Consider the following 21,416-nt stretch of genomic DNA (forward strand, 5'->3'; position numbering starts at 1 on the left):
CCAGCTCCCACGGGGCACTGCGGCTTCCGGCTGCCGGTAACGCGGGCCGGAAGTGTAGCGTTGCCATGGCGAGGGCCGGGCGCGGGGCCCGCCCCCGCAGCGCCTTTGGGAGCGCGGGGCCCACTGACCCGCGGAAGCCAGCGGACCCGCTTGCGCGGCTGCCGGTGCGGGGCGCGAGGTGAGGCGCGGAGTCTCGGGTCCTGTGGCGAGAGCGGAGCGAGGGAGAGGGTCCCCGGCCGGGCACCGCGGTGGCCGGCCGGGGAAGAATGGGCACTGGGTCGACCTCGAGAGAGGAGGCCGGGCCGGGGAAGGATGAGGCTCAGGGGAGGGAGGGAGGAGGAAGCCCAGGGCAGGGAGGAGGCCGGGGAGGGAGGAGGCCGGGGAGAGGCCCTCGGGAGACGCGGCTGCCGGCACGCGGGCGCCCAGGGCACAGGTCCCTCCTGGCCGCCTTGGGCGTTGCTGGCTGAGTCCCACGGCAGCAGGTGCCAAGGGACAGGAAAGGCTGGGAGCCGGAGGCTGCTGCTGGGCGCTGCGCATTTTGTTCCAAGGTAAAGGTGTGTGGATTCTCCGCAGCCAGCCGGTCAAGTAGACAACTCCGGAATTATCTCCATTTTCAGAGGAGGAAACCAAGGCCGCAGAGAAGGCACTTACCCAAGCTTTGTGGGGGGCTTTGGAGCTAGGCTGAAGGAGAAAGTGGAGTCTCTCTGAAGGAAGCTCCGTCAACTTTGGGGGATTCAAGTGACCTCACTTGTAGTGCTGGGCGCCCGGACCACCCCTCAGGAAATGGGATCAGGGCAAGAATTAATTAACTAAGCAAGCACCCCGCCTGGGAGGGAGTGTCCAGGACTGGTGTGGGCCCCTGTCTGTACCAGAGCGGCGGCCCCGGGCACAATGGGATTAATTTCCATGGGTGCAGAGAGGGGTGTGCACAGAGTCATTCTAGGCTTAGGGGAGCCAGAGCAAAGCTGGCCCTCCCCAAAGCTGTGTGCCTTCCTTTTCATCCTGGATCCCTACTTGGGGGTGGAAGTGGAGGCAGGGGTACCGCTGCTTTTTTCAAAGCGTGTCTAGCTAGCTCAACAGTGAGCTCTCCTGGGCGTCTTGGCGCCCCAGTTGCTTCCTGGTAATATTGGGCTTTCCCTGGGAAAAGGGTCTTGCCTACAGTACCCTGGGCCTCCTGAAGAGACCTTTGGCTGCGCTGCCTGATTCACCTCAGGGACCCAGAGCCACGACTGCCCAGAGGAGCTCTGGCGGTGTGGGGCTGGGTTGCCTGAGGGCCTGGGGGCTGCCTAGTGGACATGCACACCGGCTGACTCCATGCTTGTCCCTGTGGTGGACCTTCAGAGCTCTGCAGGGCCAGCTTCCTGCTCTTGCCCCAAGTCCCCCAGCCTTGAGTTGGGATGGGGGAGGCTTTAGGGGTCCTTTCCCCTCTTGGTGTTTGAGCTGGATTTCCTTCCTATTGTCCTGGCCTCATCCCTCACCTGCTTGGGATGTATCTGGATCCACTTTGCCCCGAGAGTTGCCTGGGTTAGCAGGTACCTAGCAAGGGGACTCCTCCTGTATGTCTTCACTTTGGGGGTCTATGTCCTGGGGATTCTTGAACCTCTGGTCTAAATGAACAGCCAATTGGTACAACTCTCCACTGCATGCAGCTTAGGAACCTCAGTCTCAGCTGATCCCACAGACTCCACCAGCCCCCCAGCTCCACCCTTGTTCTGCCCCCAGCGTGTCCTGCCCTAGCACTGTGCCACATCTATTCATTGGCCAAAATGAGAACTGGGTGGCAGTTCCAGGTTCTTCTGTCTCTCCCACCAAGGCTCTGCTGGCATTGGTGCACACACACCTAAGTGAGGCCTTTTCATCAGACTTGCTCAGCCATGAGCTCAGAGCCTCCCATGTCACATCTGGTGCTGGGACCCCTGTGCCACAGGCTCAGTAGCTGTTCACCTGTTCAGCTCATTGCGGTTACTGAGTGTGAGTGCTTCCTATGAGTCAGGCACTGGCCAAGTTCTGAGGATGCAGCAGGTAAACAAACAGTAAGGGACGTGTCAAGAATTAAAACAGGGCAATGAGATAAGAGAATAACAAGGTAACCACAGAAGAACTCTGAGGAGGTCACACTTAAGATGTGATCCGAGTCCCAAGAAGGAATATGCTATCCTAAGATCCGGTGGAAGAACTTTCCAGACAGAAGAAGCAGCTGATGAAGGGGGGGGTGATGATGAAGCTGGTAGCACCAAATAAATGTGCTAGATCAGGGGTTGGCCAGCTTTTTCTTGAAGGGCTAGGTAGTAAACATTTTAGGCTTTGCTAACCATGTGGTTTCTGGTTTTTTGTTCGAGATGGAGGCTCATTCTGTTGCCCAGACTGGAGTGTAGTGGCGTGATCTCCGCTCACTGTAACCTCTGTCTCCCAGGTTCAAATGATTCTCCTGCCTCAGCCTCCCCAGTAACTGGGATTTTGGGTGCATGCCACCACGCCAGCTAATTTTTTATCTGTTTTTTATGTTTTGAGACAGAGTCTCACTCTATCACCAGGCTGGAGTGCAGTGTCACAATCTCGGCCCGTTTCAACCTCTGTCTCCCAGGTTCAAGCAATTCTTCTGCCTCAGCCTCCCTAGTAGCTGGGACTACAGGCATGTGTCACCATGCCCAGCTAATTTTTGTACTTTTAGTAGAGATGGGGTTTCACCATGTTGGCCAGGATGATCTCGATTTCCTGACCTTGTGATCCACCCACCTTGGCCTCCCAAAGTGCTGGGATTACAGGCGTGAGCCACCGCGCCCGGCCTCTTTTTTCTTTTTCTTTTTCTTTTTGCGATGGAGTCTCCCTCTGTCACCCAGGCTGGAGTGCGGTGGCGTGATCTCCGCTCACTGCAACCTCCAATTCCTGGGTTCAAGCGATTCTCCTACCTTAGCCTCCTGAGTAGCTGGGACTACAGGCGCAGCCACAACTGGCTAATTTTTTTCTATTTTTAGTAGAGACGGGGTTTCTCCATGTTGGTCAGCCTGGTCTCAAACTCCCGACCTCAGGTGATCTGCCCAACTCGGCCTCCCAAAGTGCTGGGATTACAGGCATGAGCCACGCACCCAGTCTTTTTTTTTTGAGATAGAGTCTTCCTTTGTCTCCCAGTCTGGAGTCCAGTGGCACGATCTTGGCTCACTGCAACCTCCAGCTCCCAGGTTGAAGCAATTTTTCTGCCTCAGCCTCTTGAGTAGCTGGGACTACAGGCACGTGCCACCACGCCCAGCTAATTTTTGTATTTTTAGCAGAGACAGGGTTTCGCCATATTGGCCAGGACGGTCTTGAACTCCTGGCCTTGTCATCCACCCACCTCAGCCTCCCAAAGTGCTGGAATTACAGGTGTGAGCCACTATGCTTGGCGTTTTTGTTTGTTTGTTTTTTAAGACAGAGTCTCTCTTTTGCCCAATGTGGAGTGCAGTAGTGGGATCTTGGCTCACCACAACCTCCACCTCCTGGGTTCAATCGATTCTGCTGCCTCAGCCTCCCGAGTAGCTGGGACTACAGGCATGTGCCACCACGCCCAGCTAATTTTTGTATTTTTAGTAGAAAAAGGGTTTCACCATATTGCCCAGGCCAGTCTCGAACTCCTGGCCTTGTGATCCGCCCACCTCGGCCTGCCAAACTGCTGGGATTACAGGTGTGAGCGACCGCACCTGTCTTGACCATGTGGTATCTATCAAAACTCCACAAATCTGCCATTTTGTAAAAAAGCAGCCACAGATAATAGTAGGTGAAAGAACCATGTTGCAACAAGACTTTCTTTATGAACACTGAATTTTTTTTTTTATCTCTTGAGACAGAGTCTTGCTTTGTTGCCCTGAAGATCTCTGAGGATCTGGAGTGCAGTGGGACCCTTGGCTCACTGCAGCTTCCACCTCCCAGATCAGGTGATTTTCCAGGCTCAGCCTCCCAAGTAGCTGGGACTCCAGGCACCTGCCACCATGCTAGGCTAATTTTGTATTTTTAGTAGAAACAGGGTTTCACCATGTTGGCCAGGCTGGTCTCGAACTCCTGACCTCAGGTGATCCGCCTGCCTCGGTCTCCCAAAGTGCTGGGATTATAGGCCTGAGCCACCATGCTCGGCCTGACCATGTGGTTTCTTTCAAAACTCCCCAACTCTGCCATTATGTAAAACAGCCACAGATATCTGAGTCACAGCACCAAAAAAAAAAAACAAAAAAAAAAAACCGAGCCACAGAAAATGTATAGGTGAAAGAGCTGTGTTGCAGCAAAACTTTATGAACACTAAAATGTAATTTCATAACCTTTTCATGTGTCAGAAAGTATTCTTTTAGGTTTTTCCCCACTCATTTAAAAATGTAAAAGCCATTATTCCCAGCACTTTAGGAGGCCAAGGCTGGGGACAGGGGGTGGATCATGAGGTCAGGAGTTAGAGACCAGCCTGGCCAATATGGTGAAACCCCATCTTTACTAAAAATACAAAAATTAGCCGGGCGTGGTGGCACATGCCTGTAATCCCAGCTACTCAGGAGGCAGAGGTTGCAGTGAGCTGAGATCATACCATTGCACTCCAGCCTGGGCGAAAGAGTGAGATTCTGCCTCTCCCCACAAAAAAAAAAAAAAAAATGCCATTCTTAGCTCATAGGCCATATCCAAATATACTGCAGGAGCTGGGCACAGTGGCTCACGCCTGTAATCCAGCACTTTGAGAGGCCGAGGTGGGAGGATCACATGAGGTCAAGAGTTTGAGACCGACCTGGCCAACATGGTAAAACCCCATCTCTACTAAAAATGCAAAAATAAGCCAGGTGCAGTGGTGCACACCTGTAATCCCAGCTATTTGGGAGGTTGAGACAGGATAATCACTGGAACCTTGGAGGCAGAGGTTGCAGTGAGCCGAGATCACGCCACTGCACTCCAGCCTGGGTGACAGAGTGAGACTGTCTCAAAAAAAAAAAAAAAAAAAAAAATTACACTGCAGGCTATAGTTTGCCCACCCCCTGTGCTAGACATCAAAAATGCTATTCGTATTAACTAATTTAATCCTCTCAGGAATTTAGACTGGGCACAGTGACTCAGGCCTGTAATCCTAGCACTTTGGGTGGCCAAGGCCAGCCAATCACAGATCAGGAGTTCGAGACCAGCCTGGCCAACATGGTGAAACCCCGTCTCAACTAAACGTACTTAGCTGGGTGCGGTTACGCGTGTCTGTAATCCCAGCTACTCGGGAGGCTGGGAGAGGAGAATCACTTGAACCCAGGAGGCGGAGGTTGCAGTGTGCTGAGATTGGGCCACTGCACTCCAGCCTGGGCGACAGAGCAAGACTCTGTCTCAGAAAAAAAAAGTACAGTTTGATGGGTTTTGTAAACATAGTTAAAATCCAAATATAGAACATTTCCATTACCCCCAAAAGTTCTGTTATAAAAGTTCCTCCATAGTCAGCCCTTTGCCACACCCAGTCCAGCAACAGTGGCCTGCTTTCTATTCCTATAGTTTCACTGCCCCTTTTTAATAATTTCACACGGCCGGGCGAGGTGGCTCATGCCCGTAATCCCAGTGCTTTGGGAGGCCGAGGCAGGTAGATCACGAGGTCAGGAGATTGAGACCATCCTGGTTAACACAGTGAAACCTCATCTCTACTAAAAATACAGAAAATTAGCCGGATGTGGTGACACACGCGTGTAGTCCCAGCTACGTGGGAGGCTGAGGCAGGAGAATCGCTTGAAATTAAGAGGCGGAGGTTGCAGTGAGCCGAGATTGTGTCAATGCATTCCAGCCTGGGAGATAGGGTGGGATTCGGTCTTAAAAAAAAAAAAAAAGTCACATCAATGGAGTCACAACATGAATACTTTTGTGTCTGATTTCTTTCACCAGATGACAATGTTTTCGAGATTCAGGTGGTTACGTGTAACCGTAGCTAGTCTCGAACTCCTGACCTCAAGTGATCCGCCTACCTTGGCCTCTGAAAGTGTTGGGATTACAGGCGTGAGCCACTGCTCCTGGCCAGTTTGTAGTTTTCTTTTCTTTTTTTTAGACGGTGTCTTGCACGGTTGCCCAGGCTGGAGTGCAGTGGCACCACTCGGCTCACGGCAACTTCCGCCTCCTGGGCTCAAGCGATTCCCCTGCCTCAGCCTCGCGAATAGCTGGGATTACAGGCACGTGCTACCATGCCTGGCTAATTTTTTGCATTTTTAGTAGAGATGGAATTTTGTAATTTTGGCCAGGCTGGCCTTGAACTCCTGACTTCAGGTGATCCATCACCCTCGACTCACAAAGTGCTGGAATTATAGGTGTGAGCCACCGCACCCGGCCCAGTTTTCATTTATTTTTCATATGTACCCAGAAGTAGGATATGCCTTTATTTTTACGTTGTGTGGCTTTGGGACTTACATTCTGTCTGTAACCATAGTTCACATGTCAACCTTTCTGTCTCCAGAGCCAGGTAGTATGTGTAAGTTAGATTTTCTCATCTGTGGGTTCAGTGTCCCAACTCCTGCCCCCCACAGACAACATTGTTGGCCAGCTTCAAGTTCAAAGGCTTTGCTCCTGTTTCATGCATCATCAGTCTCCTTTATCATGTCGGTTTTTTTTTTTTTTAAACTTTGTCATTCTATGTGTTGTGTCCTTCTGTTTCCTTCCTTTTCTTTTCTTTTCTCTCAAGATAGAGTCTCCCTCTGTCACCCAGGCTGGAGTGCAGTGTCATGATCTCGGCTCACTGCAACCTCAGCTTCCTGGGTTCAAGTGATTCTCCTACCTTAGCATCCTGAGTAGCTGGGACTGCAGGTGCTGCCACAACTGGCTAATTTTTGTATTTTTAGTAGAGTCTGGGTTTCACCATATTGGTCATGCTGCTCTTTAACTCTTTGCCTCAGGCCACTGCCTCCCAAAGTGCTAGGATGACAGGCATTAGCCACCAAGCCCAGCCTCTTTTTTTTTTTTTTAAGAGAGTCTTGCTCTGTTACTCGGGCTAGAGTGCAGTAGTGTGACCAGAACTCACTGCAGCCTCAAACTCCTGAGTTCAAGCATTCCTCCTGCTTTGGCCTCCCAAATGTTGGGATACAGGTGTGAGCCACCACGCTCAGCCCTTCCTTGTTTTCTCTTTCTTTGGCCACCTTCCCCTGCTCATCTCTCTGCTCTGCCAGCTCCTACCATTCTTCCTTCCAACTCCCAGGAATGTGCTAGCTGGCTGCGAGCTCTCTTTCCTGGGGATGCCCTCCTCACTCTTGTCTTGGGTTTACAGGAGTTTCCGCGGCTTACCGTGGCACCTGTGTGCCCTCAGTTGGTTGTCTGAACCCCACACTTCTCTTGTTCTAAGGGACCCTCGTGGTCCCTGTGGTGCCTCCTTCCATACTTCCAGGCCCTGTGCCACTGGCATACCCTGTCCACAGGTCCCCCTCCCAGCACCCCGCCAGACTGAGTATCCACGTCTCTGTCAGGGAGTAAATGCTGAGTCAGAGCAAACCCTGGGGTACAGTGCTGACCCCTCCAAAGCTCACTTTGTTATTTTGGTTTCCTCACCATTGTACTTGAGAGACCTTAGCTGCCATATCTGCTTTGTAGGGGTTGTGGCCCATTAGAGCTCCCTGCCCTCTCTTCCCTCTCATTTGGTCTAGGCCTGGCTTTTATCTTAATTTCTCATTGAATCTCTTTTCAAATGCAGATGCCTCAGGCTGCCAGCTTCTTTCATTTAGGCATCTGGGCCTTTGACACCTTGCTGTGAGTTAGTTTATTAGATTTATTTTGGAGCCAGGTGGCTAGGGGAAAGGAAATTGAAGAGGGAGGTGCAGTGCTTCCATTGATTCCTGGGGAGAGGCCTTCCCCGATTCTCCAGCCCCTGACAGACATTGCGTGAGGGCTCACGGTTAGTGGGCCAGTCCCTGGTGGGTCCACAGGTGTCTGTAATCACGGGCTGGAAGCATGATGTGTGCAAACATCCCAGTCACCACTCACCGGGTCTGCCCTCCCTCACAGCACTTTAGCCAGGCGTCTATTACTGAGGTGAATAATGTTTCGTGTTTGTAGATCAAAAATAGTGGAATAGTTTCAATGTCATATGGTTCTGCTGCTAAGTGTTATGCAGGGGGAGTCTGAGGAGCGTTGAGATCACTGAGAAAGAGGCCAGGCACGGTGGCACATGCCTGTAATCACAGCACTTTGGGAGGCTGAGGAGGGCCAATCACCTGAGGTCAGCAGTTCAAGACCAGCCTTGCCAACACGGTGAAACCCCTTCTGTACTAAAAATGCAAATATTAGCTGGGTGTTGTGGCACATACCTATAATCCCCGCTACTCAGGAGGCTGAGGCAGGAGAATCATTTGAACCCAGGAGTCTTAGGCTGCACTATTTCATGCCGATGCAGGTGCTTTGGGATAAACTTCCTAGGGTTGGGCTGGGAGAAGGTAAGTACACATTGTGCCCTGGAGGACACTCATATCCCCCCTGCCTGACCCCATCACCACTCACTCATCCAGCCACCAGTTCCCCTAAACTGCTGCTTTGAGACAGCCCACTCCCTGTATGCAGGAAACTTACTGCTGAGCCTCCCTCCCAGAGCTTCCTGCGGTTGCACAGGCCTCTCCAGAGCCTCTTCTTCTGCCCTGGGTGCCCCCATGCCTACCGTGCTGACTGCAGGTGCTGACGCGCACCTGCGGCTCGGCTCCAGTCCCCAGACGCAGGCTGCATAAGGGCAGGGTCTGCCTCCGCTGCCCCTCCCCACGCACAGCCAGACAAGCGCAAATGAAGCCTCCTCTCCAGTAGCCACTAACCAGCTTTGTGGCTGGTGCTGCCCTTGTCACGCTTTGGGAGGTCTCTGGGCATTTGGCTTCTTTTCAGAGTGGACCATGTGGACCATAGGGAGCCTTGGGCCTGAGCTTGTCTACTCCTTGGCCACACTGAGCTGTGCCTGCCTTGCCAGCATCCGCCTGGCTCTCTTGGTCCTTCACAAAGACTCACGAAGGCCCCTCTTCCAGGTGCTGGCACACGGGCAAGGAGTCCTAGAAGAGAGGCCTGCAGATTCTGCTCTCAGCAAGCCTGTTGTCTAGTGGAAGAGACTGGCCGGGACACACACCCATGTGTGGATGCTGCTGTGGGTTGGCGGCAGGGCTCGAGAGTGTGCCGTCAGGCACATGAATGGTCGAGTCTTCAAAGGTGAGCTGCTGGGGCTGGGTGTGATGGCTCACGCCTGTAATCCCAGCAATTTGGGAGGCCAAGGCAGGCAGATCACCTGAGGTCAGAAGTTCCAGACCAGCCTGGTCAACATGGCGAAACCCTGTATCTTTTAAAAATACAAAAATTAGCCCGTATGGTGGTGCATGCCTGTAATCCCAGCTACCTGGGAGGCTTAGGCAGGAGAATTGCTTGAACCTGGGAGGTGGAGGTTGCAGTGAGCCAAAAATCACACCACTGCACTCCAGCCTGGGTGACAGAGCAAGAGTCCATCTCAGTAAAAAAAAAAAAGGTGAGCTGCTGTCTGCCCAGCCAGGGGTGGGGGGAGACCAGCAATCTGGCTGGAGAAGCCTCTCATCTAGCCCTCCAAATGAAGAGTGAACAGTCACTCTGGCAGGACATCCAGCACTGGGGTGGGTTATAGCTGAGGTGAGGCATATCTCCATAGCCCTGCCTGCACCCTCAGAAGGTCAGCAGCCCTAAGAGTCCAGCACTGCAGTCACTGACCCCCAGAAAGCCTCTCTGTCCATGCAAATAAGTCTGGCCAGGGATGGTGATGCATGCCTGGAATTGCAACAGTGGGTGGCTGAGGCAGGGGGATTGCTTCAGCCCGGGAGTTTGAGACCCATCTGGGCAACATAGGGAGACCCCAGCTCTACACACACACACAAAAGACAACAACAAATTAACTGGGTGTGGTGGCATGGACCTGTAATCCCAGCTACTGGGGAGCCTGAGGTGGGAGGGTAGCTGGAGCCCAGAAAGCTGAGGCTGCAGTGAGCTGTGATTGCATCATTGCACTCCAGCCTGGGACAGAGCAAGACCCTGCTTCAGAAACAAACACACAAAACAATCAAATAAATAAGTCTGTATATGTAACACCTTTTGCTGGGGTTCTGGCAGCCTCTGCACCACTGCCAACATGTCATAGCCCTTCTCCCATGGACATTGAGACCTACCTACTCTTGTTAGCAGATGTGTATGTATAGATGTTATTTATGTATTTATTTTTTTTGAGACAGAGTTTCACTCCTGTTGCCAGGCCAGAGGGCAATGGGGTGATCTCGGCTCACCACAACCTCACCCACCGGGTTCAAGCGATTCTCCCGGCTCAGCTTCCGAAGTAGCTGGGATTACAGGCATGCGCAACCGTGCCCAGTTATTTTTGTATTTTTAGTAGAGATGAGATTTTTCCATGTTGGTCAGACTGGTCTCGATCTCAGGTGATCCATCCACCTCACCCTCTCAAAGAGCAGGGATTACAGGCGTGAGCCACCACGCCCTGCCATATAGATGTTATTTTACAGGCTGGCTACATATTTATCTTTCCCAGAATGATGGGCATCTAGGTAGTTTCCCGTTTTTTAGCCCTGTATCTCAGATATTGCTACAAATAAAATCAAATCTGGCTGGGTGTGGTGGCTCATACCTGTAATCCCAGCACTTTGGAAGGCGGAGGCAAAAGGATCGCTAAAGACCAGCCCAGGCAACATAGGGAAACACTGTCTCTACAAAACAAAAACATTAGCCAGGCGTGGTGGTACCCACCTGTGGTCCCAGCCTGCGAGGCCAAGGTGGGAGGATAGCTTCACCTTGGGAGGTGAGATTGCCTTAGCTATGATTGCACCACTGCACTCCAGCTTGGGCAACAGAGCAAGACCCTGTCTCTTGAAAAAATAGTAATAAAAGATAAACAACAATAAAACAACCAAGTCTTTTGGTTATAAGTTACAGGAACCAACTCCAGCAAGCCTAAGCATAGCAGGGACGTAAAGCCCCTGGAACCAGCTGTAGGGCAGGCGGCGCACCGGCGCTGGGCCAGCCCAGCACTACTGGGGCTCCTACGCCGACTGCCCAGTTGCTGCCCACTGCACTGTGGCACTGGGGCTTTTGCCCTGTGATGTGCGGCCAGAAGGCAGGCAGGCTCACTTCTCTCTGCCTCTGCAGCACCCTCAGTCCCTCTGGCTGACTGACCCTGGGGGTTTTAGTAGTGTGGGGTCCTAGAAGTGGGGCTGTCAGAGGTGCAGATTTTACTCACGTGCACTGTACCCGTGTGCCCGTGAGTGTGGGAGCCTGCAGCAGACCCCTGGCCCTCCGCTCTGCCTGCAGAAGCAAGCTTGTGGCTCCCCATCCTCTTTCTGCACCCTTCTCAGCGTTTCTCTGAGACTCTTCCTTCCCCTGCACCTTTCTTCTCTTTTCTTTCTCTGAATGGCATACAGCCTCTACCTGTCCCTTGTCCCCGTCTCTGGGTGAATCCAGTGACACCACCCCTCAGGCTCTGGGCTCTTGTCTTACCGTGGACACTGGGAGGTGGGCACTGTGGTGAAGTAGTGACTGGACCAGCTCTGGATTTAGGCTTGGCCTTGGTCTCCCCATATGTAAGATGGGGGTGATGGCAGGGGGTGAGGGCACTGAGGCTCTCGGGCCTGGAGCTGTCCTCACGGGGGCTGCTGGGAGGTTTGGCTGGGCCTCTGTGTAGGGTCCAGCCCTACAGGGTTGTGAGTCCCTCCTGGCTGGTGCAGAGACAAAAAATTATGGAAATAAAAGGCACAAGACACAGAGATCAAGAAAAGAGAGTTTGGGCCCAGGGGTCCACTGCTACCCAGATCGCGGAGACCAGCAGTGGCCCCTGAATGCCAGGACGCTCTCACTTAATAATTGAGTTGCAAATCTGGGGGCAGGGAAGGTAGGGCGTAGGTAGGGCGTGGCCTTGGTGGTCTATTACTAGGGGCAGGGTAAAATAGGGCGTGGCATACAGGTGAGGGCTCAGGAATTTTCAGCACCCCAAGTGAGGTAAGGAGCATAATGCATCAGCACTTTTTCCATATGTATCAAGAAAGAACAAAAACATTAGGATTTATATTACTATTACTGATTATCTTTTCTAAGAAAAAACGAGCCAGGTGCAGAAGCAGAACATGAGAGTGGACCTGGAACGTGACCACTGAAGCACAGCGTCACATACGGACAGTTAAGCCCCAGATGTCTGCGGGTGTCCTGACAGCCGTCAGGCCTCACCACAAGAGCTTGGAGAAGCGGAGTTTTCTCCCAACTTCCCCAGGAAAGCGACATCTCAGCCATCTTGGACATCTCCTCCCCTAGCTGGCTAAACAGCGGGCGCTTTCACAGCGCTGGCGCTGCCGCACAGCCGAGGCGCCCTCCAGCAGCCCTTATGCGGGTGTGACAGAGGACTTAGCGCATCTTGCCTTAGGGTTATTCATTTCACAATGTGACCTCAGGTTCACACTTCCAACCTGAGAGGCATTAGTAAAGGAATTAAGATCACCTATGAATAACTAAGATCACATATGAATAATAACTACTATAATTATATTTCTAGTTACTTTCTTCTTCATTATTTATATAGAAATAGTCTGAGGCTTTTTGCTTCTGCCTCAGTGCTTATGGGGCCTTTTCCCTACACCTCTGTGCCCTGCTGGGCCTCCCTTCTTGAAGCCGCGTGGCCCAGGGGTATGCAGGCTGAGAGGGGACAGTGCGTTGGGGTCGGGGACAGTGCCCAGGATCCTGCATGGAGTTCCTTGGTGGTCTGTTATTAGGGGCAGGGACGTGCAGCTGGCCTGGTCCTTTAGCTAACTGGAATGAACTGACCAGGTTATCTGTCTGACATTCCAGGGAGGCTTGGGGAAAGGGTTATGGAGTAGAGGGAGCCGCCCTGAACAGCCGCCTCAGCCTGGGTGTGTCCATTTGTTGGGACTACAGAGCCGGCCACCCAACCTTCATGGCTCAGCTGAGGGGCAAGTCTTCTCAGCTCTGTTGGGCTGTTCTGCTCGTGGCTGTCTTATGGCAGGGGGGAGTGGACAAAGCTTGGTGAAGTTCAGCTGGGGCAACCAAGATTCAGGTAGGCAGGAGACAGCCTTTCCTCCTGGAGCCCTCAGGCCACTGCTGCGTGCCTTCGGCCGGCCCCTTCCTTCTGAGGCTGGCTTCTGGGCAGGGAGGCCAGAGGGGTGGATGCTTAGGGGTCAGTTTGAGGGGAGCTGGGCAATGGGATACCCCCTGGCATGGGGTACCCGCTGTGGGGGGCCCTGGGACTTCTTGGGCTCACTTTGGGCACCTCTTCTCTTAGAGGAGGCAGTTGGGCCCTTGAGCAGGGCAGGAACCTGGCCAGGGTCCCACGGAAACTTTGGGCAGCTTGTAGCTGGGAAGGTGGGCCTGCCAGGGTGGGGGCCAAGTGCCCTGTGAGCCTTGGCGGGGTGGGGGAGGTAGAGCCTCCCAGCCTGTGAGCTCCCCTCTGCAGCCAGAGGGGCTGGGGGCGGGGGCTCCCATTGTCCAGATGCCGTTCTCCAACGAATTTTCACGGATGCGCTTCAAAATGAGGGAGACAGGCCTTCCGTCAGAAGCGTAGCTACTGTGTTCAGTCTTTCTCTTCTGTAGGACATGGGCATCAGAATATCTTTTCTTCCTTTAAAAAAAAAATTAAATTCTCTTACATTATTTTTTCTTGTATTTTAAATTTTATTTTTTCTCTTACATTATTTTAATTATTTTTTAATAATATAAATTGAGATGGGGTCTTGCTATGTTGCCCAGGCTGGTCTTGAACTCCTGGGCTCAGGCGACAGTGCGGGGATTACAGGTATGAGTCACCGTGCCTGACCCATCTTTTTTTCTATAAAATGCTGGGGACTGTAGGTGACGTCTGTTAAATCTTTTTTTTTTTTTTTTTTGAGACAGGATCTTGCTCTGTTTTCCAGGCTAGAGTGCAATGGTATGATCTCAGCTCACTGTAGCCTCTACCTCCCAGGTTCAAGGGATCCTCCTACCTGAGCCTCCCCACGAGCTGGGACACAGGCATGCACCACCATATCCAGCTAATTTTTACATTATTTTGTAGAGACAGGGTCTTACTCTGTTGCCCAAGCTAGTCTTCAACTCCTGGGTTCCAGTGATCCTACTACCTTGGCCTCCCAAAGTGCTGGCATGAGCCACTGTTCCCTGACCGTTAAATCTTCTTAATCTTCCTATGGCTGGAGAGAGACGGGGGGCCGGGCAAGGGCAGCCTCCCTGGCTCTTGGCTTGTGATCTCTTTGTGTTGGGGTGGGGGTGAGTAGCCATTGCCCAGGTGGGTTCTTGGCAGGTCCAGAGATGCCAATGACAGAGAGGTGAGGATCTCACTTTGCCAGCCCTGTTGAGGGGAGGGTGTGGGCTGTGGGTGGGTGGCTGGCAGGGAGGGATGGTTCCATGCCAGATGTGGTCTGCCTCCAGTCCTTATGGATGGGAGCTGGCAGGATGCCTGCAGGACTGGCTCTCCCACCTCTCTGGTACCCATGCCGTGTCTCTAGCGGGCAAGGGGAGGACCTGGGAGCCTGGGCAGGGTGTCTGGCCAGTATGTACGTGCCCTGGCCTCTGCAGTCTACAGATCTGGCCAGGACTGGGAGCAGGTTGCTCGGAGGGAGAGTCATTGCTTGGAAAAGTGCTTTACTTGGCAGATAGCAAGCCAGGCTGGGGCTACTGGCCTTATTGGCCATGTCCTTAGGAAGCCTCTGAAGCCAGGCTTGCAGAGGGGGACTATGTCTAGAGTGGGCTAAACCTGTAAAGTGGGGCTCCCAGATAAACTGGGGGCCCTTGAGTGGGAAGGACCTGACTGGCTTGATCTGACCTGGCCCAGGACAGTTCCCTTCCTGAAAGAAGGGGGCAGTCTCTGAAACCCCTGGCTGCAGGTCCAGCAGTGGAGTTGGGTCAGTGTGTGAATGGCAATGAGGCCTGGCTAGGTGGAGAACGGGACTCCTGGCAGGCATCCTCTGCAGAAGACGGAGCGCTTTCTGAGGTGCGGCCCATGGCCAGTCCAGCAACCACACTTGGCGTATCGGGCAGGACTTGGGCCACAGCGGGTGCACAGGCAGGGTCCTGTCCCAGCCAAAGCTGCCTGCCTGCCTGTCCCCATAGGCATAAGCCAGGCACCTGATGGGGGCTTTTATTGCAGCCCAGGACGGCTGAGGCATTGTGGGACCCCAGCAAGGAAGAGGTCTAGACGCTGGGCGGTGGGAGGCTGGGGTGTTGGTCAGGACAGGCTGAGGCCCGGGAGGCAGGGCCTGCACTTGAAGGCAGTAGCCTGCAGAACCCTCATGGTTGTCCCAGGAGACTCGCCCTGCCCAGCCTGAGGGCAGTGCCTGGCCCTGGAAGAGCAGCCTAGCAGTGACTGCCTTGCTGGGATGGGCAGCCCTTTCTGGAAAGGGTGGGTGGGAGGAGCCTGACATGCCTTTCCCCACCTCTCTGAGTGTGGGGCAGGATGAGGCAGAGCTGTTCCCCGCATCCTCAGGATTGTTGCCCTGCAGTGCTCTCTGCAGACAGAGGGCAGTGCCTGAGACGGCCGGAAGCCTGGTCTCACCTGAGGCCCAGGACAGGTCCTCCCCCGGGGCCGCCCTGCCCAGAGCCGGCCTTGATAATGTGCTTCCTTGTTCTCCACTTCCCAGGTGTGCAGCCGGAAGGGGAGGTACTCGTGAAGACGCTGTCGGCTGGCCCCCTGTGCCCTTGGTGCCCTGGCTGCCTAGAGAGCCTCAGCGCTGGGCCCTGGGGCCGGGACTCCAGGACTCTGACCACCTGCCCTCCCGCAGCCTCCGTGGCTGCGCCCCCCTCATTAGCACTGATGCTAGTACAGATGCACTGATCCCGGACACAGGGGACACAGCCGGGAGGCGTTGCGGGGCTGGGCCATGGCTGCTCCCAGGTCCTACCCAGGCGCCTGAGCCTAGAAGGTGAAAAGAGGGCTCTCAGGGGCTCGATGCTGATTGGCCCTGCCCTCCCTTCCCCCCAGCAAGGTGCCAGGAAGCTGGAACTTTGTTATCTGGGTAATTAGCTTCAGACCCTGGACTGAGGCTGGCCAGGTCTCGAGGCTGCTTCCCACAGGCTGTGCACCCTGACCCTTGGAGGGAGGCGAAGTGCTGCTGGTCGACAGCTGGAGACCGGCCTGGGGATCAGGTTCGGGGTGCCCTCCCACGCTGCCCTCCCTGCCCTGGCCCACACTCCCAGGGCTGCCTGGGCCTGGTTATCGCGTGGGGCCTCCTGACCCAGCCAAGAGCACGGAGCTTTGGGAAGGGGATGCCCCCGAGGGTGTCAGTCCAGTCAGCTGCCCCACCCCTCAGGCCCAGCCTGGCCCCCAAGCTCCCCACTCTGGTGCCCCAAGCAGCCCTGTGGGCAATCAGCCCCCGCCATGGCCGAGCACCTGGAGCTGCTGGCAGAGATGCCCATGGTGGGCAGGATGAGCACGCAGGAGCGGCTGAAGCACGCCCAGAAGCGCCGTGCCCAGCAGGTGAAGATGTGGGCCCAGGCTGAGAAGGAGGCCCAGGGCAAGAAGGGTCCTGGGGAGCGCCCCCGGAAGGAGGCAGCTGGCCGAGGGCCCCGGAAGCAGGTCCTCTTTCCTCCCAGTGTTGTCTTTCTGGAGGCTGCTGCCCGCAATGACCTAGAGGAAGGTGAGTGTGGTTGAGCCCCAGGGCAGCTCCCCGAGGGCAGCCTGCTTCCTGCCACTGGGTGCCATCTCATGCCAAGGCTGGGGGCTGGGCCCGTCCACAGCTCCTGGGCTCTAGCCTCCAGATCTTGCCTGGTCTCTTCAGGCTGGGTGGCCCAGGGTCCCCCTGTCAGGGAAGCAGTGGGCAGCCCTGAATTCAGCCCCTGCTGGGACAGCTGTCCTTTAGGTAGGGGCTGCATGCAGAGGAGGTCCTGCTGTGAGGTGAGCCAAGGCCATGGGGTGGAGACCCAGGAGCCCACAGAAGCACCCAGTGTGGGGTCCAGCAGGAGCAGGAGTGGCCGGTAGTCATTACTACCTCTTGTGAGGCTGCTGAGATGCTCAGGAGAGCCCTGGACTCCACCTCTGTAAAGTAGGGTGATACCACTTGCCTCTGGATTAGAGAGCCAAGCCCTGGGTAGGCACAGAGCCCATGCTGGTGGGCTCCCTCTCAACGCCTGCCTCAGGCTCTGCTTTTGACTCTGTCCTCCTCACCTGTGTCCCACACTTTTGCAGCCCCAGCTGTGTGGGTTCCACTTCTGGTGCTGTGGGGTCTGGGAGGAGGAGGCACTGTGGTGGCCCTTGAGACACCTTCCTGCCTCCCTGCAGCGGACAGCGTAAGGAGTAGCTGGCAGTTCCTGGCCTGCATCCTCCTATGTAGACAGGAGCCCTTCCGGGAGGCCTGGAGGCAGAGGGAGGAGGCAGAGGGTGCCGTGGTGCCACAGGGAGCCGTGGGAAGGCGTGGAGCCCTCCTGCTGCACCCCAGGCACTGTCAGGGAGGACACTGGTGACCTGAGCGAGAGCCTGGGCCTGAGTTGGGATCTCTGAAGGGGAGGGGAGCAAGGGCAGGCCTGTGCTCTAGTGGTGGGGAGCCTCGGGTCAGGTCCTGGAGGACTGGGGGAGATGGTGGACACAGGGCTGGCCTGGTTGTCGGGGAAATGCCGAGGGAGCTACCGATTCCTATGAATGATGCCTCCCCAGCCCAAGGCACTGCCTGGCTGCGGTAGCCTCGGGGCAGGGAACCCTTCTCAGGGGGAAGGGAGGTGTGGGATTGTTGGAGGGCTCCTCTCACACTGGAGGAGGGCCTGTTGTGGGGGTTGGGAGGTTGGAGCATGTCCACAAAGGGCCTGCAGATGGTTGGAGGCAGAGGGCTTCTGGGAGTGCAACTAGCCTGGGGCAGACAGATGCCTGGCGCTCCTGCCCCCACCTCCTGGGATCTGGTGTGCCTCCTGTCTTGGGCACCACTGTCTTCCTTGTCCTTTCCCAAGTCCTGGGCTGAAGCACAGTTGACTACGGTACTCTAGGCCCAGGCCTGAGCAGGGATAGGACCCTGTCCTCACCTCGCCACCATTTTGCAGTCCGCCAGTTCCTTGGGAGTGGGGTCAGTCCTGACCTGGCCAACGAGGATGGCCTGACGGCCCTGCACCAGGTCAGCCTGCACTGGGGGTGGGCGGGGCAGGGGGGGCCCCAACGCTCTGGCCGCTCACGCTGCATGGTTTGCAGTGCTGCATTGACGACTTCCGAGAGATGGTGCAGCAGCTTCTGGAGTCAGGGGCCAGCGTCAATGCCTGCGACAGTGAATGCTGGACGCCTCTGCATGCTGCGGCCACCTGCGGCCACCTGCACCTGGTGGAGCTGCTCATCTCCAGGTAGGGCCGGCTGGGCGCCTGTGGCAGGGAGGGGCTTTCTCTCAGATGGCAGCTTGCGGGGCTCCTCTCGGGCAGTATTCCTGGCTCTCAGCCTCCTGTGTTCCTGCCTTCACCTTTGCTGACCCTGCCTGTGTCCTGCATGGAGAGCAAGGCCTGGGGCCCCAGGGAAATGAGCATGTGCCCAGGGCAGCGTTGCCCACCCAGTATGCGTCGTCCTGCAGAGAGGGCAGGCCTTGGGCCCCCACAGGGTGTGCACAGAGAAATGCTTTGGTCAATGAGGAGAACTGAACTGGTAAGGAGGGAAAGGGAGTGAAGAAGCCAGGTGGCTTGGAAGGAGAGGGCACCTGGGCACAGGCAGGGCCTTTACCTTTAACACAGAGGGAGGCAGGGCAGGGAGGGTGGTGGCCTCACCAGGGTCCACAAGCCTCCTTGCTTCCTTCTTCTTCACTCCAGGTTTCTGTCGTGGGAGAGAAGTCAGGGGTTGCAGTCATTCTCAAGTGCCCCTGTGGGGCAGGCGGGGCTGTGGGGTGTGCACAGGCAGGCCTGTTCCTCCACTGCACACGGGCACGCCCTCAGTGTCCTGGGCGCCCATTTGCCACCCTCCTTCCCTAGGTCATATTTCCCGCAGCTCTGCAGCCCTCTCAGTGTGGCTGCCTGATCGTGTGCCCCCACCACTCTGTGCTCCCTAGGGTCCCTGGGGTCCCTGCTCCCCCAACAGGCAGGCACATAGTGCCCGTTTATGTGGGCACTGCTGTCCCTGGAGGTGCTAGGAACCTGGAGGCCGGATGGGTACAGACTGCAGGAGGCCTGTCTAGGACTAAGCGGCAGCCGATGGGCTCCAAGGCCACCTCTCCCAGCAGCAGGCGGACCCGGTGCCTTCTCCACGGGTGCCCCGTGTGTCCTGAGGGGTTCAAGTGAAGAGCCTGGCGCATAGGGAAGGGCCCCGTGCCCAGCACCCTGTGTGTCTTCCTTGCAGTGGTGCCGATCTCCTGGCAGTCAACACCGATGGGAACATGCCTTATGACCTGTGTGATGACGAGCAGACGCTGGACTGCCTGGAGACTGCCATGGCTGACCGCGGTAGGTGCGGCGCTGTGGCTGTGGGAGGGCTCCCGGGTTCGCTCTCTCTGAGCCTGCTGCCTTGCAGGCATCACCCAGGACAGCATCGAGGCCGCCCGGGCCGTGCCGGAACTGCGCATGCTGGACGATATCCGGAGCCGGCTACAGGCCGGGGCAGACCTCCATGCCCCCCTGGACCACGGGGCCACACTGGTGAGGGCTGGCGGGTGAGGGGCGCGGGGGGCCGGGGGCCTTGCTACTTGGAGTTGGGGCATGGGGCTGAATTCAGGCCGGGCACTTGCCCGCAGCTGCACATCGCAGCAGCCAACGGGTTCAGTGAGGCGGCTGCCCTGCTGCTGGAGCACCGAGCCAGCCTGAGCGCCAAGGACCAAGACGGCTGGGAGCCGCTGCACGCCGCGGCCTACTGGGGCCAGGTGAGTGCAGGCGGGAGCAGGTGGGAAGGGGCTTCCTGAAAGCGCAGCCTTCTCCAGCTCCCGCTGACCACCCACAGGTGCCCCTGGTGGAGCTGCTCGTGGCGCATGGGGCGGACCTGAACGCAAAGTCCCTGATGGACGAGACACCCCTTGGTGAGCTTGTGGGGCCCATCTCCACCCGGGGAGAGAACAGGCGGGAGAGCGCCCTGACACCTGCGCCCGCTTCTCAGATGTGTGCGGGGACGAGGAGGTGCGGGCCAAGCTGCTGGAGCTGAAGCACAAGCATGACGCCCTCCTGCGCGCCCAGGGCCGCCAGCGCTCCTTGCTGCGCCGCCGCACCTCCAGCGCAGGCAGCCGTGGGTGAGCCGCCCCCAGCAGGCCCCGCCCCAGGCCTGTCCTCAAAGACGTCAGCCCCCCTGGTGGAGTGCCAGCCGAACTAGGGGCAGAGTCCAAGGGGGCAGAGTCCAAGGGGGCAGAGTCCAAGGGGGCAGGCAGGGTTCTCCTGGCTATCTCCCTCCCCTCACCCTCCTTCTCCTCCCTTCTCCCCAGGAAGGTGGTGAGGCGGGTGAGCCTGACCCAGCGAACCGACCTGTACCGCAAGCAGCATGCCCAGGAGGCCATCGTGTGGCAACAGCCGCCGCCCACCAGCCCGGAGCCGCCCGAAGACAACGAGGACGGCCACACTGACGCTGAGCTCAGGCCGCCGCCCCCAGAGGTGAGCGCCCATCCCTGCTCTGCCCAGCACAGGGATGGGCCTGGCTCTGTCCGGTTCTCTGTTGGCTTGTGCGCGGGCCTCCTGCCTGTTAGGAATGGTGCCCTGCAGAGGCTGGCTGCTGCCCCACCTCTCCTCTGACCCTCCATGACCACACAGCCTGAACCCAAGGTCGGGGAAGGGGGAGGAGCCCCTGGTGGCCTCTGGGACCTTCACTGCCCCTGCCCGCAGGACGACAACCTCGAAGTGGCTAGACCACACAATGGCCGAGTAGGGGGTTCCCCAGCCCGGCATCTGTACTCCAAGCGACTGGACCGGATTGTCTCCTACCAGCTGAGCCCCCCAGACAGCACCACCCCCCACGCCCTGGTCCACAACAAGGCCCACCACACCCTGGCTGACCTGAAGCGCCAGCGAGCTGCAGCCAAGCTGCAACGAACCCCACCTGAGGGGCCCGAGAGCCCCGAGGCCACTAAGCCTGGCCTGCCTGATGACACGGAGACCCCCCAGCCTGACTGTGGCTTCAGGGCAGGCGGGGACCCACCCCTGCTCAAGCTCACGGCTCCGGCGGTGGAGGCGCCTGTGGAGAGGAGGCCATGCTGCTTGCTCATGTGAGGCCGTCGCTCAGCATGCAGGGGCCCTGTCCCAGGCACAGTCCAAGGCTGCTCCCCACGGTGCCTGGCCCAGTGCTGCAGGAGGGCAGCACGGAGCCCCGGCTTCTGGGCAGGACACTGGCCCCTCTCCGGGCAGAAGACATGCCTGGGGGACATCTGGCTGCAAAGACTGTTTTTATCCTGCGACTCTTGATAAAGGGCTGTTTGCCATGGAGCCTTGTTGTGTGTCTCAGCTGGGCCACAGTCCCACAGTGGGGAGTGGGTTGTGCTGTTTGGTTGGGGTGCCACCCATGCTGTGAGCACAAGGCCTGTAGGTGCATGCCAGGGCATGTGGCAGCCCCA

General features: G+C 56.6%; 1 protein-coding gene across 6 annotated transcripts; it reads left to right on the forward strand.

Moving 5' to 3' along the window:
* The first annotated feature begins 13 nt into the window (after positions 1 to 13).
* Positions 14 to 21,288, forward strand: PPP1R16A (protein phosphatase 1 regulatory subunit 16A). 6 transcript variants are annotated; one of them, XM_032256605.1, is made up of 12 exons: positions 18 to 178; positions 8,952 to 9,129; positions 15,579 to 16,574; positions 17,965 to 18,035; positions 18,110 to 18,255; positions 19,232 to 19,335; positions 19,403 to 19,527; positions 19,623 to 19,748; positions 19,826 to 19,901; positions 19,979 to 20,108; positions 20,298 to 20,463; positions 20,620 to 21,288. In XM_032256605.1, the coding sequence occupies exons 3-12, from the start codon at positions 16,316 to 16,318 to the stop codon at positions 21,073 to 21,075; spliced, it is 1,659 nt and encodes a 552-aa protein (XP_032112496.1). In that variant the 5' UTR covers positions 18 to 178; positions 8,952 to 9,129; positions 15,579 to 16,315; the 3' UTR covers positions 21,076 to 21,288. The 6 variants fall into 6 exon arrangements, with proteins under 6 accessions (XP_032112476.1, XP_032112492.1, XP_032112496.1 ...); XM_032256608.1 differs by having other exon boundaries at positions 20,692 to 21,288; XM_032256585.1 differs by having other exon boundaries at positions 14 to 178; positions 19,232 to 19,748.
* The last annotated feature ends 128 nt before the right edge of the window (positions 21,289 to 21,416 follow it).

The sequence above is a fragment of the Sapajus apella genome, unplaced genomic scaffold (assembly GCF_009761245.1).
Source record: "Sapajus apella isolate SASKATOON/1434 unplaced genomic scaffold, GSC_monkey_1.0 scaffold3, whole genome shotgun sequence".
Taxonomy (NCBI): domain Eukaryota; kingdom Metazoa; phylum Chordata; class Mammalia; order Primates; family Cebidae; genus Sapajus; species Sapajus apella.